The 19672-nt window shown below is 35.0% G+C and overlaps 2 protein-coding genes across 5 annotated transcripts in view; one reads left to right on the forward strand and one right to left on the reverse strand.

Moving 5' to 3' along the window:
* The window catches only part of LOC111511830 (GATA zinc finger-domain containing protein GATAd), a 136471-nt gene that overhangs the window by 37268 nt on the left and 79531 nt on the right, over positions 1 to 19672 (forward strand). The window contains exon 1 of one of the 3 annotated variants that reach the window (XM_074184749.1): positions 19602 to 19658. The exons of the other annotated variants lie outside the window; for them this stretch is intronic. Coding sequence (XP_074040850.1) covers positions 19617 to 19658 — 42 coding nt within the window. The 5' untranslated portion in view covers positions 19602 to 19616. Of the gene's footprint in view, positions 1 to 19601; positions 19659 to 19672 lie in introns of those variants that run through there. 3 annotated transcript variants of the gene reach the window in all.
* On the reverse strand, positions 801 to 19623 carry LOC111514265 (transforming growth factor beta activator LRRC33). Of its 2 annotated transcripts, XM_074184753.1 has the most exons (7): positions 19481 to 19623; positions 15392 to 15728; positions 14255 to 14481; positions 13469 to 13667; positions 8809 to 8975; positions 4141 to 4374; positions 801 to 1206 (listed from the first exon to the last, which is right to left on the reverse strand). In XM_074184753.1, the coding sequence occupies exons 1-7, from the start codon at positions 19514 to 19516 to the stop codon at positions 1003 to 1005; spliced, it is 1404 nt and encodes a 467-aa protein (XP_074040854.1). In that variant the 5' UTR covers positions 19517 to 19623; the 3' UTR covers positions 801 to 1002. The 2 variants fall into 2 exon arrangements, with proteins under 2 accessions (XP_074040854.1, XP_074040855.1); XM_074184754.1 differs by lacking the exon at positions 15392 to 15728 and having other exon boundaries at positions 19481 to 19574.

Consider the following 19672-nt stretch of genomic DNA (forward strand, 5'->3'; position numbering starts at 1 on the left):
CAAGGGATAATCATCTGGGGCTCATGTCATGGGTTTAATGAGTTTTCCTATGTCAAAAAAAATTATCAGAATAATCTTTAATATAAATACAAGAGATTCCTGCAGAGGAGTCTTTAAAATCAACAAACTACTTACTGTGTCAGCAATCTATATATATGAATCGATAAAATTTATTATCAATCATCCAGGCCATTTTGACATACATCGCAAAAAGCATATTTACGAGACAAGACAAAAAAAAAGACTTCTCATATCCCATCCATGCAAAATCCCTATATGAACGTAGCACTATCTACGCTGGAATGAAATTTTATAATAATCTTCCGAAAAACATAAAAGATATTGTCGTTGCTAACAGATTTCTGAAATCTGTAAGAAAATTCTTATGTAATCTGGAGCCCTACAATACTGATGAATATTTTCTGGCCTGTGGAAATTTATGAAACAAAATTTTATTCAAAATTGCGCTATGTATTTATAGAAATTATCTCTACTTTCAGTAATCATGCGCAATATGACGCACATTTTAATATGTTTGTAATCGTGTTTGAAACTTGAAGCAATTCATTTTGAATGCTTCATTTTTAGATTTATATGTACACATATTTGATATCTTTACAATTTTCCTTTTGACGTATTTCTCAGACAAAAATTTTCTGCCACTCCTGTGAATGATTATAAAATACTCTGTTGAAATAAATGTATCTATCTATCTATCTATAAAAATAAGTTTATTACTTTACTATTGTAATGCATAATTGGAAAACTTACTCAAGTTTTAGTAATGAAAATGTAAAATATATTATAACAAAAGTATTTTATTTCAAATTTCACTGAAATATTATAAACCATAGAAATAATATAAACACACATCCTTTGTTATTAACAAATTATTGAAAGATACGTTCTCAAACTCCCAATCATAACATCATTTAATGGAAAATAAAAAAAAATCAAAATACTTCAAAATCACAAAATATTCATAGATTCGTCTTACATACGTCATATATATTCTGTTGTGATTGGATTATAACTAACTTGAGCAACAAATGGGTAACTTCTTAGCGACAGTCCTTTTTTGTACCTCAGATGTCCTATCACAATTGTTAATATTGTTCCAATGATTAGTAATGTACTCAATATAATGAGGATAGTTCTCATTGTGTCAAAATGCCTAGAGACCTGTGCTATGTGGAAACGATGACCCTGCAAATATTGATACTTATTATAACTTATTATATACACATACTCAAAAAGTTATATGTGAATAAATTGAAATAATCTCTTCCATACATATTCATATACTTCATCAATCAATCAATATACTTTATTGTTCAAGAAGCTTTCTATAATCTAAAGTCAGTACATAATTAAATTCGACAAATAGTATTCTATATACCACAGGTCGACAAATACAAAAATTTTGAAAACACCACTTAAAAAAATCATTAACATGGGCTCATTATAATCTAAAATGAATATATGTATAATTAAATTTGTTTCTAACACAGACGCCCATGCACACAAACATCTCGTGCCAATGATATTAATGAAAATACGGAGTTAAATACAAAAATAACTATGTAATTGTAAAACTATTTTACATTAGAAGACCTTGAGACTGTTATAACTTTTTGCTTTTCGTTGAAAAATTCTCTTATATTGTGTATTATACACTTGTGATGCACTGTTTGGAACCTTTGGTGTAATAATGAATATTACTGGAGTTTTATCCCAACACCAAACCGTTATCTTTAACATCTCGACACGCGTTTCAATCACCAAGTGATCGTCTTCAAGAGGAAGATAAAACTTTTGAAGATGATCACTTGGTGATTGAAACACGTGTCGAGGTGTTGAAAATAACGGTTTGCTGTTGGGATAAAACGCCAGTTATATTTTGTATTATAGTTTTGAAAAAAATAAATAATTATTGTATAATAGTGTCTCGCCCATATTTGGAATATTAAACCCAAATTCCAAAAAAATTAATAACCTCGTGAGTAACTAATTCTTACTGCACTTCACAAAAAAAGCGATTTATTTCCAACAGGAGTACCCAGTTACAGGAAATGCTATCATTACAGATACTTCTATATTATTTTTTTTAATTGAAATATATAATGATACAACAACGATAAAAATAAAATAAAAACAACAATAAAAATTAATTGGCGCTTCGGGGCGACTTCATTGATTCCAGTGGCGTATTTGCTTTTTCAGCTGCAGGAAAACCCGGAGAAACCTGCAGCACCACATCATCTGAAGATCTTGATCTAACAATGTCCTCTCTCTTATAAAACAAAATGTGGGGTGTCTCCAGAGGCTCCAATAAATTCAATGCATCGCCAGAACACTTCGTGACACGACTATCGTCAAACTTAAACCAGTCCGTTTCTTCTTTGACCAAGGCGTAATAATGACCAAATTCAACGCCAGAACCACAGTGAACAATGACTGCAGGAATATTATAATAGTGGTCTGCTAGGTTGAAATGTTCATCTATTTCGAACCTTCCAAAGAGTTTCTTGCTTCCGTTAGAGGTTGAGTCTTGTTTGAAAATCATCAGTGTTATTATTAGATTGACTGGTGCCTCAGTATACTTATTATATATGAAATATGAAATATATACATATTATATATGAAATAAATATAAAAAATAATGGAATATAGAAATGTATAAAAGTACATGCTAAAACAAAGTATACATAAAATTTTCGTGGATGTAGAATTTCAAAAGAGGAACGAAAAATTGAGTATATAACACAAAAAGTTACAAATCATGCAATGTAACAGTACTGTCACAAATTTTATTTATAATATTATTAAAAGTGATTGTAGATACATGATACCAAGGCGTTCAGAGAGTCAAAATGAATATCGCAATGTTCACAGATTTTATTGAAGCTACAGCACATAACATTCAATGGTGATCCCAGCATAACATTTGTGCGTGGTGCTTCGCAATAGAATTTCAGATTGTGTCGACCTTCACTTCTTGGTACTAAGAAATTGATCTCGGGTAAAAGAACCGTACTGTTAATATTGTTATTTAGTAATTTATGCAGGAATTTTATACCAAAGATGACTCTTCTATTTTCCAAAGATGTCCATCAGCTTTTAGACATAAGTATTTTAGGAACTTCCTTTGTACGCTCTCAATTGATGTTTTTTGGTAGTCGTAAACTGGATTCCATAACACTGAGCCATACTCTAACTTAGATCTGGCACACGCAAAATATAGCAATTTTAAGGTGGCAATACTTTTAAAGTTTTTGCCATTTCTGTATCCTGCATCCTATTTGCATCAGCAGTCATATTCCTTTCATACAATTCCATATTAACTCTGACTATAGGAGCTATACAAGTTTACGAGACCCCACTGTTATAAACAAATATTCAAAGTTTTGAAAACATTCAATTCACCCACTAAGGGTAAATAAAATGTCAGCATTGTGATAAATACTTCCTTTCACGTTGCGTCACCATATCTGAAAGAGTCGACCTTGAATTTTGGGACGGGCACACTTGAAGATCGGTTTTGGGCTCCTTAGCCACTCGTCAGTGCAAGATAGTGACCATCCTTGACCTAAAGTCAATGATATTCCATAATTGAAAATCGAAATTCTTTCAGAGTATCGTCTTAAGTTGGAACGAACATCAAAAATGTCTCTCCATCTAGTGGACGAAGTACTAACCAACTGCATATCCGAAATTTGCCCGATTTCTCTGAGTAAGCATATGCAGGAAATTTTCTGTGAAGATTCGTACACTGACGCATGTCGGATATAATCCAACGCCGTTCGTGGTATTAGCCAGTGGATAGGCGTCAGTCCATTCAACCTACTGTGTAGGTATATCCGAGACGGGCTTGAACGATTAAAGTACATTTATTTAGATTTGTTTACTGCCTGTCTTCAAGCATAGCCCACTGACTAATAAGAAAGTTATTTGATATAATTTTAAAATTAATATTTTTTCACATCATAATGGTTTATTAAAAATCAGTTACCCAGGTTTTGTTTGCCAATATTATGCAACGAATCGGTCATTTTATGGCTGGAAAGTGACTGTGTCGAAGCATTGCATTCTTGTACTAGTGATGATAAGAGTATTTTTCATAAAAAACCTTTAAATTACCTTCACTTTGCAGTTGTTCTCATTCAAAAGATATATATCAATGCTTTTATCTTCATCGTCGTAGCATATTGGATAATTCATGTTTTTTATCACGCTTGTAGAGACTGCTTTTGTGATATTGTATAAATTGCAATCACACTCCAATGGATTCCCATCAATGTTTAAGATTTTCAATTGAGACCAGTATATTAATTTAAAAGGAATTGTTTTCAAAGAGTTGTTGTTCAGGTAGAGCTGAAAAAAAAAAAGAAAATTTGAAGGCAAGAACAATGGCTTTCAGTATTTTTTCTCATACATTTTTTCTCCATCAAAAAGTGAAACAAAACTAGGAGTAAATTTTTTATCAGTCAATCAATCATTAAGAATACCTAAATATTCTCGTTTCAGAAACTAAAACATGAACGAATATGAGAAATGATGTATATCATTAAGATCAAACATATATATTTAAAGAATGTCTGAAGAGAAACAAAGGAAAATTAAAAATAGTAAGATTGCTGGTTGCAAATTTGATATATATAGATATTGATAAATGTTTTGTCTACCAAATTGAATACTGCACTATTTTGTCATTTATTCAACATTAGATAGACGAAACCAGAACTGTCGCATTTGTAATCCACTGTTCCTGGCAATGTTGTTTGATCTGCCACAGATCTCATAAGTGGAACACTCCCCTTTTAAATATTGGCAGAAAATTCAAATACGTTTGATTCAAAATGTACAAGGGTCAGTGTTGGGGGTCTGCTGCAAAGTCGAGCTTCGTCTGTCAATGGAATTAATTTTTTGTCTCTGAGTCCAGCGTTGTATTTGCTCTTTGAAGCAGTCAATGATGCTTTCGATCTCTTTTTATTTCATTTTTATTTGTCTCGAGAAAATTTTACATTTTATAGACACGTCCAAACCTTAACCCAAATAACTAAAGATAGAATAGATAGAATAATTTGTAGTCGTGGGAATATAAACGAGGTTGACAATAATTGTGATATGGGATATTGAAGAATAAAACATATATGATCTTCATACAAGATAAAATACATTTTAAGGGATGACTAAATATGAATATATAAAATGTAAAATGAATGAATTATATATAAAACGTAAATGTATAAAATATATGAAGTATGATGTATAAAATGTAAAAAAATATTTATATATATATATATATATATATATATATATATATATATATATATATAATGTGAAATGTATAGATGTCAAATGAATGAAATATAGATAAATGTATGAATATATACCGTGACAAGAAAATGGGAAATTATATTCAATCACTGTGATTATCCATGAACAAATGCTGATTTTCAGCGATCAACTGAGTAAATTCTTGTAAGTTGTAAATACAGTTACTAGATAACATACATTTCAATTTGGAATTGAATTTTACACATCTCATTATTGGTATGAGGCAAGATCCAAAAAATGCTATTCAAATTGGGAATGGATTAATGTTGGTGGGTAGAATTTGAACCTCTGACCTAAAATTAATCTAATGCAAATACTATCTTATACACAACAATCTAGATCATTGTCTCTCGATGCGTGTTTTGCTCATCAAGTTATGTTAGGTTAGGTCACCAGGAGATGACAAACACAAACAAGACTAAGTAACTGCTTTTATATACATTTGGACAAACCATTACCTTCGGATCATTGAAGTTATTAGCTTGTTATTGTAACTCAATACTTAATTGTTATGCATATAACTATTAGTTATGATACCTAATATTACCTAATAAACCGGCCAAACGCCCTTCCTTAAATTAGTACTTTCGAAACAAATACTTTTATATGAACGCTGAATTATACGAAAAACATTTTTTCTTTTTTGAGAAAGAAAGTTTTTGGCTTTCTACTACTCCATCTTGATACAAAAAAAGGGATGAGGAAATCTTCCAAAGAAAGGAAGGAAGTAATCAATTTGAAAATAAGTAACTCTATACATGGATGTTTAGATCACACAAAAAAGTAACTTTCAGACACAAACTGAAAAAAAGTCCTCCTGAAACAGCTACTTTCATATAAACATTGAATTACACGAAGGAAAAAAATTCTTTCGAAACAAATACTTCTATATGAACACTGAATTATAAAGAAGATACTTTTCTCTACTCAGTTTGTATTTCAAACATTCGTTATGGAATAAAAATCAAATATCATTCACATGAGTTCTACTTTGAATGAATGGTAATAAATTGCACTTACATGGAACACTGTCACCCTCACTGGTATACACCGATGTTTCGCCTTAAGGCACTTGCCCCAAGGCTCTTCAGTACCAAATTGGATAATATTATAGAAAATACACACAATTCATTCATGAATTAGGGTATTTTTTTAATCGGCTGTACGTTAACATAAGAGCGGGCAACAAGTAATAATTTATGTTTTTACTTTAAAAATACAATAACTGAAAAAAAATTCCAATTGCCCGCGTTCGGGTCGCGTTCTCGGCGATGGCGCCCTCATTGCTTAGACCACCCCGACTTACTTAACCTTTGTAAATTGGAGCCTATATGTTTTCTGATGTATAAGCTGTATTTATGTAAAGTTTCATCTAAATTCGTTCAGTGGTTTAGGCGTGATAGAGCCACATACATACATCCTCATACTCTTTCACATTTATATTAGTATACAGTGCATCTCCCCACCCCTTTAATTTTTTGAACTAATAAAATTGAAATTTGGGATAATGAAATTAATGCATGAATACTTTATTTTGAAGTGAAATTGACAGATGAAACTTTCAAGATGGCGACTGGGCCATCTGGGAATAAAAATTAAATGGAAAGGGGGGTCTTGTGACACATCTTTTTGAAGCTCCTGACAAATGCTTCCCAACCCTAGAATATAATGTCAATATCTTCAACTACTACAAAACGGCGGAACTTTTAATAATTGCCTGAATACATTGACATTTAACTACATAATATGAGTTAATGAGCTTGAGGTCAGTTCAGAAGATGCTCGAAATGGTTGCCTTGGACTTCTTGACATAGGAACAGCCTATCCGATATTTCACGCCGAACTTTTTCGAACACAGTAACGTCAATATCTCTACAAATATATTGAAGCAGGTTCAGTTTTGTACACCATTTGCTTCAAATAGCCCCATAAAAAAGTCCAAAGGTGGCAAATCTGGCAAGCGGACTGGACATTCCGTAGGTCCTCGACGGCCAATCCAACGACCGCGAAAAGTAGTATTTAAATAGTGTCTTACTTGTCAGGAGTAACGTGGTGGTGCTCCATCTTGTTGGAATATCATATCCATATCGAATTCATTAGGATTCGTTTCGACGATTTCAGTGATGAGAGGGTCAACAGTAGTTTCCAGCATATTCAAATACAGTTCCCCTGTTACATTTTAATTAATAAATAAAGGTCCTACAATAGGATTTCCCAATATTCCTGCCCCAACGGTAATTTTTTCTGGATATTGGGTATGTGTTTCCCGGAAAACGTGAGGGTTGGTGTCGTCACTACAATAACGGCAATTTTGTCTGTAAATATTGCCGTTTAAAAAAAATGTACATTCGTCACAAAACAAATATTGTGGAGATAGGTAGGATGCCTTGCAATGATTTCCGTCACGATTTTGCAGAATTCTGTTCGTCAATCAGGGTCATCTTTAGTTAATTGGTGTACCATTTTAATTTTGTATGGATGATACCTATTCCTCTTGAAAAGTCTCCATACAGTAGAATGAGACACCTCACAAACATTCGCGACGGAATAAGTAGACTGTTCAGGATTTGCACGAATTATTTGCACCTGCTGTTCTTCCGGAATGGACGGATGACCTGGGGGCTTTTTGTTATGTACACTACCGGTAGTTGTGAATTTGGATACAAGTTTCTTAAAATATTTTCTAGAGATAGGACGATTCGGACAACTTTCATTGAAAATCCTTTCGGTCTCGTGAAAGTTACGCGTCGCACAGTCAATTAAAATCGCTTCAATTTTTTCTTCCAGTGGACGAGAATTGACCATTTTAGAGATTGTTGACGTGGTAACTTTCTACTACCTATTAAAACCGAAAACTAGATAAGAATATTCTAACTGAACAATGATGTTCATTGTCGTACTGTCATTTTTTGACGTTATCGGGTTGTTGGAATTGTCATATGGTAGATAAAAAGGAATATTTCTAGAAATATCGATATTAATGTGTTTGTTGTCTTCAGGAAATTATTAAATGTTCCGCCATTTTGTAGTGGTTGAAGATATTGACTTCATATTCTAGGGTTGTGGAGTATTCATCAGGAGCTTCAAAATGATGTGTCACAAGACCTCCCTTCTAATTAATTTTTTTTCAGATGGCGCCCAGTCGCCATCTTGAAACTTTTGTCTGTCAATTTCACTTTAAAATAAAGTATTCATGCACTTATTTCATTATCCCAAATTTCAATTTTTTGAGTTGATCCGTTCAAAAAATAAAAGTGGGGGGACATTAAAGAAATGCACTGTATATAGATATTCGAAGATTGAGAGATCTCAATCGATCCCGTAGATGACGTCTTCGTATATATAGCTACATATGGCTATTTCACCATTGATAATGACATAAAAGTTGTTGAAAGCTCAATATAGTATTTTTATCGGAAATACTCTAATAAGTAGCTGGATTATTTCTATTGAAAATATTATATATACCTCATCTAGTGTTTGATTTTTTCCAAATGCTTCTACATCAATATCCTTTAGGTTTAAATTGTTGAAGAGGTGAAGTTTTTTCAAATTATGTAGGGTGGCAAAAGTGTTAGGTCCAATGGACTCCAATCTTGGTAAATTATTCAAATGGAGTTCTCTTATATTCAGACCTGTAACAAATAATATAATAATAATAATAATCGTCGTTATTACTACAACCATACAAAAAAATAACAATATCAAGTACTAACTACATATATGAAGTTACAGTAAAAGGCGAAGTTCAATTTTCGTAGCTATGCAAATAACTGCTAAATTGTTCTTCCACTTAACCTAAAAAAGTATCTGCATGGGTATTAGAGAAGCATAGCATTAACATAATTATATGAATACATGAATAAAGATCAGTGACTGGCAAAGATACAAAACTAAGCGAACTATTATTGGTCAAATACATTAAGTTGCTTATAATCTGTTAGTATTCATTGGGTTTTCATTCTATTCCTGATATGCAAGTCACAAAAAATTATTTTCTTCAGAAATGTTTCAAGTAAACCCAACTCGTGCTTATTAACATAATTTCCACCAAAATAGTAGTTCATCAATCATAATAGAAAAGGTTTTGTTCCATCAAACACTATTTTAACAGAATTGTCAGGTCCAGTACTCCTTCATATTAGGGCATAAGAATATGTTTAGTTGATTGCCGGCAAATAACTAGTATAGATAATAATGAACTTCAGCTGTCATTTCCTGTCTTTTTCGCTAAAAAAAAACACACACACAGGATACCTCTCGACAGGTAGAGAATTGATAGCCTTTGATGTTGTTTTGAAAATTTTTCTGCTGTTAACTGTCAAGTTTGAATGACCTTAAGAAATGAGAAAAGGGATGGCAAATTTTCATTAATTTCGCTTGTGTTCAAAACAATTTATTAATATTTTTCATGACTTGAGCATCAACAACTATGGTCATGAACTTCGAGGTCTGAGTAACCACCTCTAGTCCAAGAGCCAGTGACGCATGTTTCATGAAGTGTTTTAATGCACCCTAACATTTTTTAAGGCTAGTATCTAGGGAATAAGAATACAAATACCTGTGTTTGCTTGACCCTGCCCGGGACACCAGGTACTGCGCATAATAGAAAGGTGTAAAAAAATATAATCCAAAATAAGTGTTTGATTTACAGGCCAACAAACTTTAATCGAAAGGTTAGTTGAATTTTAATTATAATTTAAGATGGCAGACACTTTGGAGAGGGTTTACATATAATTAATTTTCCTCATAGTTTTTTTTTTAACAAAATGAAATGTTTGATTCATTATGAAATTTTAAAAGCTACTCAATCAAATATTTAGAAAGTTAATTACAAAAAGCCAGACAGTTTTGTTGGGGTTTAATTCCCGGCAAACATGAAACTAAATTTTATTTCAAATAGAAAGAGATAGGTTGCGCGTAGTTGGCGGCGTGAGTGAGAGCACCAATCACCATAGTAGCTACGCTCCCCTTCTACACTCTAACTAAAAAAGAAGAATTAAAAATGAGATAGCTGAAAGCTGCTGAAATCGCCAATCCCAGGAGAGAGATCTAAACGCATATTGGAACGCGCCAGTCGAGCACTGATAAGGTCTCAAATCAATTATCACCGTTGGAAGAGGTCAACTTTGTTGCAGGATGCCACGGAACGATTTGAAGAGATAAGAAGAGAGACATTGGAAGATGATCATGAACCAATCTTTGCCAAGATTAAAAGCACGTGCTTGAAGATCCGCCAAGACATGGAGAATACCCACAACAGAAAGTGGGGGAAGTAAGTGAGGAAACAATGCCCAAATACAGACCGAAAACAGGACAACTATGAAGCCGCCAACGTCATCAACATGAGTTCCCGCCCGCTCACGAGAATAGAGGAATCCTTGTTGAGAAAAGGCCTAAATTTCGCCATTACGCCAACATCTGAGCCCACTTTGGAGATAATTACTGCAGTGGAATCCACCAGTTCTCTTATTGACCAGACCGAGACAGAAGAGTTCAGATGGAAAATTAGAGAACAGCTGGATCGAGAACCAGTTCCAACATCTAACATCAGCAATGAAGAACGTAGAGCTCTGAACGGCCTACGTAGAGACAACACCATCAAGATCCTACCTGCAGATAAAGGAAACGCTACTGTGGTAATAGATCCCGTTCTCTACGAACAGAAGATCGAAGAGGTTCTTCAGAAGGGACGATACACAAAGATCGTACGGGACCCTACTGCATCAATCGAAAGGAAGTTGTACCAGATTTTAAAAAAACACCAAGTCTATTTTTCGGACAAGGAAAGATCATCGCTAACACCGCACCACAGTAAGCCCCCTCACTTGTATGGACTACCCAAAATCCACAAGAAGGACGTTCCGCTTAAACCGATCATCAGCTCCAGAGATTCGGCTACTCAAAACATGTCTAGATTTTTACTTTCCTTAATACAACCATTACAAGAAAAAACATCGTCTTTCGTGAAGAATTCAAGGCATTTTGTCGAACTACTAGGGTCAATTGAAGTCACACAGGAAGATCAACTAATTAGTTTCGACGTGGAAAGCCTTTACACCAACGTTCCGGTCGAAGAAGCACTCCAAATCATACAGAGAAAGCTATCCGAAGACGGGAACCTAAAAGAGAGAACGAATCTACCTATAGAAGTAATCATGGAATTACTAGGATACTGTGTACGTAACTGTTATTTCCAACTGAAGGACGAATTCTTTACACAAGATGAGGGACTGCCAATGGGTTCGCCACTTTCACCAGTGATAGCCAACATATATATGGAGTGGTTTGAAACTCTAGCCATTGAAGAAGCCCACAAGAAACCGCGAGTCTGGTTGAGATATGTTGACGACACCTTCATAATATGGAACCATGGGAATACTGAACTAGACGCCTTCCTGAAACACATCAACAGCGTGAGACCTTCCATCAATTTCACAATGGAGAAGGAAATCCACAACGAATTGCCATTCTTAGACGTTTTGGTGAAGAGGACCGACACTAAGTGGGAAACATCTGTATAACGAAAACCCACTCATACGGGACAGTATCTGAACCACGAATCCAACCACCATCAATTGACTAAAAGAGGAATCATCAAGACTCTATTAGACCGTGCTTTTGGGCTCTGTAATACGAAGGAAAGTCTCGAGAAGGAACAAGACATCATCAAAAATGATCTTCAACGGATTGGCTACTCCAAAGCGATGGTAGAAAAGACTTTGGCTAGAAGACAGCAGGAGCCTCGCAAGGAAGAGAAGCCGTCACAACCAGTGCTTGCACTTCCCCAATTATCGGAGAGGATAAGAAGAATTGGTTCCAAGTACAACATCAAAACCTGCTTCAGATCCGGTAACACTATCCGTAGCAGCCTCACGAAAACCAGGCCACCAAACGCGGACTGCGTTTCCAAGAATTGCATTTACCGGATACCCTGTGAGTGCGGAAAATCCGCACTCACAGGGTATCCGGTAGGCATATTGGTGAAACTAAGAGGCCATTGAATGTTCGCATTGCCGAGCACAAGAAACACACACAGCGAGGGGAAACCAGCAAATCAGGAATAGCAGACCATGTTTGGACCCATCAACACAACATCGAGTGGTCCCAAGCTGAGATCTTGCACAGAGAGGAATATTGGTTTAGGAGAAAATTCAAGGAAGCCGCATACATGTTGTCCAACAACGTATTCAGCCAAGCCAGCGTAGAAATACGCAACATATGGAAACCCATCATCAAGCGAAAAATGGCCAACTCCCGCCAAAACGGTCATCTCCCACGGAACCAGTGAAGCGGAAAATGGAAAGCGGGGATAAGTGAAAGTACTCGAATGACCTATAAATAGTCATCTCTCGGAGGAATCAGTCCAGTCATCACCCGAAGACGATTGTAGATACTAACAATCGAAACGTCGTGAACTAACGTGACTTGGAATCTCTTCACCTTTTATTTTTATTTTCTTTCTTTTTTCATTTCCTTATTTTTATTTATTCAATTGTTCTATTTTTACTTGTATTTTATTTCACTATTATTTCATTTCAGGTTTATTTTGGTTAATATAATTATTATTTTCAGCTATCTCATTTTTAATTCTTCTTTTTTAGTTGTTTTAGGGATTTCAAATCATTTCATATAGTAGACAATGGAAGTCCGAACTAGTGAAATTCATCATGAAACATTGTCAATCACCTTCAAACCTCTCCAAAGTGTCTGCCATCTTAAATTATAATTAAAAATCAACTAATCTTTCGATTAAAGTTTGTTGGCCTGTAAATCAAACACTTATTTTGTCTTATATTTTTTTACACCTTTCTGTTATGCGCAGTACCTGGTGTCCCCGGCAGGGTCAGACAAACACAGGTATTCGTACTTCTAATTCCATAGATAATAAGCCTTACAAAATTTCAGGGTGCATCAAACACTTCATGAAACATGCGTCACTGGCTCTCCGACTACTCGGGAGCTTCACTTGTTTACAGTTCCCTCAGCCATATAATGTAGCAGAATCCATTCAACTTTTTAATATCTATCAAAAAATTACCATTATTAGTTAGTAGTGAGTTAATTTTGATGGTAGAAACCTCCAACTGTTTAGAATTAAAAAAGAAACTCGTTGAAAATGGCTTACCCATAAAACTTTTGTCGTTTAATTGAAAAATGTAGTTCTCACTCAGATTAAGAACCTGGAGAGTTTTACCCAAATATTCCAAACTTTCGGGAACAAAATCTAGTTGGTTAGAGGACAAATCTATTTTTTTTAAATTACTCAAATTTCTCAGGACCTCTCCCTCCACTTCTGTCAATTCGTTATTAGCCAGATTCAATACCTAAAACGTAAAATTTGAAGGATTAGTACTATTTTAGATCATCTACCGGTAAAATAAACGTCCAATCCTTTAATTTTAAATGTTTTGCAGAATAATCGTGTGATCGATGTATGAATAAAAAGATGTTTGAGGGAGTAAGAAGAGAATAGCTTTGATTGAAAGAATGGGAAAAACCGTCCCCGTATTTGGTACACTTGTTTTTATTTTCGATCACGATTTGTAACATCAAATACCCATCTTCTATAATTTCCAATATATACATCTTCCCAATAGAACTTAAGTTGAACACGAAAATCTAATTGCTAGATGTCGTTAAAAGATATTTATTTTTGGAAACAATTCGTGGATAAATGAAAATGAGGCAAATATTTGAGAAAAAAAAGAGATTTCAAAATGATTCTAAATATTTTTTACCCAGTAGTCAGATGTTCACTCTGAATTAGACTGTTGATTTGTCCAGGAAAAATATCTACAGTAGTAAACATTATCATTAACAGTTTGAAACATAACAATACTCAATTACAAATTGGTTGGAATTATGTTTTTCAGAGAAAAAAATAACTTTTTTCGTTTAATAAAGTACTTGCCGTTAATCTAGTCAGGGTTCCTATCGATAGCTGTGTTTGAGGATCTAACACTGTAAAGTCGTTTCCCTCCAAATCGAGTTCTTCCAAATTAGGCATGTTCTCAAAAAACTTCCTAGGTAAACTGTGTATTTGATTATAAGCTAAATTCAGGTATTTTAGTGATGGTAATGGATGAAATTTGGAATTGTTGTAAGGTCCTTTGAAGTTATTTCCGTCAATTTCTTCGGCTAAAAAAAAAACATGATCCTTCAATGTTCTTCATGAAAGTGAATTACTTTGGGAATATATCACATTACTCAAAACTAAAATTGAATATTTTAAGGCCTAAATTTTAAAATGAAATACTTTTTCATTTCCCCATATTCATTAGTTATTAATATCACTGGAGTTTTATCCCAACACCAAACCGTTATTTTAACACCTCGATACGTGTTTCGATCACCAAGTGATCATCTTCAAGAGGGAGATTAAACTATTCAATCCAGTTTAATCTTCTTCTTGAAGTTGATCACTTGGTGATCGAAACACGTATCGAGGTGTTGAAATAACTGTTTAATCCAGTTTAATCTTCCTCTTGAAGATGATCGCTTGGTGCTCGAAACACGTGTCGAGGTGTTGATATAACTGTTCAATCCAGTTTAATCTTCCTTGTGAAGATGATCATACGTGTCGAGGTGTTAAAATAATGGTTTGGTGTTGGGATAAAACTTCAGGAATATTCAGTACTACACCAAATGATCCAAACAGTGCATCACAAGTATTCGTTATCAAATAATACATATTTTAATGAAATTACTATTCATTCAAATTTTTGAATGAGTGAATGTAAATAAAAAATATTGATTCTATAACTGAAATACTCCTTAATATGTTCTTCCTTTCTGTACATATGAATGTATCCTATAAATTGCAAACAATTGTTATATTTCATTTAGAAAGTGTAGAAAGAGGTAACTATAACGTCAGAGGTTAAAATTCCACACTTCTGGTACTTAACTACGGCTACAAAACTAAGACAGAATTTAATTGTTTGAAATCTAATGGGTCTCAAATTCTATAAAATGTTATTCTGCAATGCAAGTAGAAATTATATATTTTGATATCACGTAATTCAGATTCCAATTGAGTAATACTTACTTGTTAAAAAATTGTAGCTAAGATCTATGAATTCGACATTTTTCATGTTGGAGAAAACCCCGCCTTCTATATATTTTATCTTACAGTGATCAAAAACCAGTTTTGCTCTCTGATTGCTGGTAGGAAGAAGTTGTAGAGTGGTTAAATTATTATTGCTGAACTTAGCTATCAAACTCTTATTATTCATAGGCCAATTTGCCAGCACATGTTGAAAATTTTGATCAGAACAGTCCATTATAAATGAGTTACCGTCACTACATTTACATGTATCACAAATGTGTGAGGAGTTCTGATATATTCCTTCGGAGTGAACCCAGTGCATTATATATATTAGGAACTGAAACAAATTCACTTTTAATATTATGAAATTTGATAAATAGAGGTTTTAATTAATAGGATTCTATTTAATTCCTGCATTTTTCAACTTTTAACACATTCTTAAAAAAGATGTGAGTTGAATGAATTGTATTGATTTGATATATAACTCTAGAAGGTGATTACTGTAATTGTGCAGGTGCATCTGGACCTAGATGTTTCTTGTAAATTTTTTGTTAATTTTCTTTCATTAATTCATTAGTAAAGGATTATAATTATGTGAACACTGTATAGTACACTATTACACAGCTGATGATAACGAAGAAAGAAAATTCCTGCACAAACAACTTTAATTTGCACATCTTCCAAGATTCAGCTGCATCAATAAAGATAAACGTCCTTCACTTCAAGATTTGAAGGAAAATATTTTGCAAACAGATTTTACTAATATCAAAAAATAGTCTAAGGAGTTGTCCTCCTAGGTCATCGTCGATCCTGTCCTTTCCAGGAAGGTGGGCAGGTCCCTTGTTCGTGTCATCATGGCTTAAAACAGGTTGGAGCCTGGCTCCTTTACCCTTTCGACTGATATTCGTCAGAGAGACAAACGGGTCAAGACTGATTTATGGGATGGCGGCATGAATGTTCACAGACATCAGTACTGCCCTTCGTTTGAACCCCTTCTGGCTGGGATGTTTGGATGAAGATATTGTTCATTTTTTAACGGGGGACATGAGAGCCTCACTCGATAGAGTGTCTGGGCCTTCTATATCGGGAGGGGTCGTCTACAGCATAATCCATAGTTCCCCTAACTAACGGATTATCGTGGGTTTATGCGCAATTAAAGACTTGCCGATTCTTCGACTGAATGGACTGCTTAATGAAAGGCAGCTGCAAATCTTTGCGGATGGCTTCATTCCGTACGAACCATATAGCATTCACTATCATCCGTATTAATTTATTTTGCAATCTCTCCAGAATGGAGATGTTAGACGGAGCCGTTTGTCCCCAGACGCCTGAAGCATACATGATGACAGGCTTGAACATCGTTTTATAGATCGTAATCTTGTTCTTTAGGTTTAATTTAGAACGTCTGTTGATCAGAGGGTACAGACTTTTGATCCGACCCTCCATCTTTTCCTTCATGGTTGTGATGTGCGGGTTCCAGGTGAGCCTACAGTCTATTAGAAGGCCGAGTAACTTTATCCGCGCTTGCCAGTCGATCTCCCTTCCAGAGATTCTCACTTTTCTGGCCGGAGAAGATTTCATTATTCTCATGGTTATCGCCTGAGTCTTGTCCGGGTTCACTCGGATCTTCCATTCGAGGTATCGGCGCTCGAGGTCGTCCAATGCACGTTGCATGTAGACGACACCGAACTCTCGACCCATGGAAGATGACAGGAGAGCCGTGTCATCGGCGTACAGAGATATCTTCACACGCTCAGACCTGTGTAAAATGAGTACAGCGTAGGGGAGAGCATGGGCCCCTGCGGCACTCCAGCGAGGATGTCTCTGTTGTCCTCTACTCTAACCTGAAATGTTCTGTCATTCAGGAAAGACCCAATCCACCGGATCAGGCCTAGAGGCAGGTCGAACGCGATTATTTTATGCAGAAGGCCTTCGTGCCATACACTGGACAGGTCACTAGGAGACATCTCCTTTATATCAGCAGGTGTAGGTCAAGACTCGCCGAACACACACTCTCTCATTGACCATAACTCCTCGACGATACTCGCATAGTACATGCCTGACAGTTTCATCTTCCTGTTCACACATCCTGCATAGAGGTGTGTCCACTAGCCCCATATTATGGAGGTGTTTTCTTAGTTGACAGTGGCCAGTCAGAACCTCTTCTGTTAAGTGTAAATTTTCCCTGGTCATCGCTAGATGGTAAGATTGCATCCTTTGATTTCATCCCATCTCTTTAGGGATTGAGCATGGGTGTAAAATTTGGCTAGTTCTGCAATTGTCGAAGTCATCAGGCCGTAGGTGCCACTGGGTCCTAAAATTCTCAGTCCGGCCGCTTCCTTGGCTAAAGAGTCGGCGATTACCTTTACTCCTAGGAGAGGCCTTTAATCCACCCCAGGATAATGTTATTATCTACCGAGGCTGTGGCTAAATCTTGGTGGCACTCTAGTACTAGGCCTAAGGTAACATGTCTGTTCTAAGTGTCTGCTATCAGTGCAGATTGTTATTTTTTGCCAGAAATTCTTTTCCTGGTTATTTCTTTTGTGGCAATTGAGATACCAGCCAGTTCTGTTTGAACCACGCTGGTATTTTTCCCATTCCCCACTTAATCCTTAGGCTTAGTGATCTGGAGTACACTCCATATCCTGAGCTTTCTTTGGTTTTCGAGCCATCTGTGTATATGCGTATTGCATTTGTAGCAACTGATTTGTATTTTGTAGTGTTTATTAAACACAAACCTAGGTACAATTGCATCACTGGTTGCCTGCAGCAGAGGTTGCGCTGTAAGCGCTTCTCGCCTCAATCGACCCATTCCTACTTCAAGGTTTACACCAGCCGTGTGCAATCGTAACATGTCCATTAACGCAACCTCCACAGGTCCAGAGGAGACAGACCAGTAATCAACTTCATTGCCGCGGTTGGTGTTATTCTCATGCTCCTGTGATGTTCAAACAAGCCAAACATTGTATTTGATAAAATTTTTGGATGGCCGCTGCTTGTAGAACTTTCGGAGGGGATCAATCCCCCTTGATCCCCCCTGGCTACGTCCTTGCACAAAATAAATACGGCTAGTGGAACGGCTTTAAGATGGAAATCATCCTTTTGTAAATTAATACCAAATAGCTCAGTGGTGTCAAGTGGTACGACATAATGATCACGGGTTTTACGAGTTCAAATCCCAGCGCAATTTTTTCTTTGTGGGTGTTTGAACAATCATGAGGTTTTATTTGTCAAAACAAAGAAAATGTTTGTACTAGTGAAAAAAATAAATATTTCCACATAAGTCGCTCATTTTTAACTTTAGGAAGAAAGGTGATATGAGCTTTGTTGTTGAGAATGTTATTATTAATCGAAATGCATGATAAAATATAGGGTGTTCCATTTTAAAAAATAATATTTTATGAAATATTTTCAAAATGCGACTGTCAATTTTTTTGTTTTCGGAATCGAGAAGGCGATTAAAAATGCTACTAGTTTGCCCATTCAACCCAATTCGTAGCATCAATAATAACGGAGCTGGCAATGGTGCCGACTTAATTTGGAACACCCCGTATACTTTGTCTACGGCAAAACATAATTGTAACACGCAACTTTTTCGAATCCTCCAGTTAACTTTTGTTTTATTTGAAGATCATTTCAATTTTGCCGATTTTTAAATACAAAATTATGATAACCGAAATAAAGGTAATATAAGAAATTGTGCATATAATTTGATATGAACATACTAGTGAACATAAACTCTACTGAGTGTTTTGATCACCAAGTGATCATCTTCAAGAGAAAGATTAAACAGTATATCACAAATAAACTATTCTGTTGAATTTCTAATTAGAGGAAAACCAGTGTTGTTATAGACAAAATATTTCAGTTTGTTCATTTCTCTATCTTTCTGAGTTCAACAAATCCAAATATTTCATTTTGATGTTTTCTTCCCCCTACCATTTCATATTTCATCTCTGTTATCGCCTCATTTCCTAACGATTATATTTATTTATTTTTATATCACTACTTTATTTTCTTATTCAAATTTGTCTTGGCTTTTTTTTGTTTCAGCATGTGAAAATTAACATATCTGTATTTTTTACTCACAAATATACATTTTTCAAATTTTTCTATCGTATTCATTGTTCATTCACACCACACCTTTTTGGCACCAACTAACAACATGTTATATCTTATCTCTTTTATCACTTCGGCGATTATAACTGGGTAAATACTGATAAAAATGAAAATGTTAGGTTTCGAAGATTTACATGATTTCACATTTGTAAGTAACAATAT

This window comes from Leptinotarsa decemlineata, unplaced genomic scaffold (assembly GCF_025532065.1).
Source record: "Leptinotarsa decemlineata unplaced genomic scaffold, Ldec_3_MD MMD2_tig00026358_RagTag_RagTag, whole genome shotgun sequence".
Taxonomy (NCBI): Eukaryota; Metazoa; Arthropoda; class Insecta; order Coleoptera; family Chrysomelidae; genus Leptinotarsa; species Leptinotarsa decemlineata.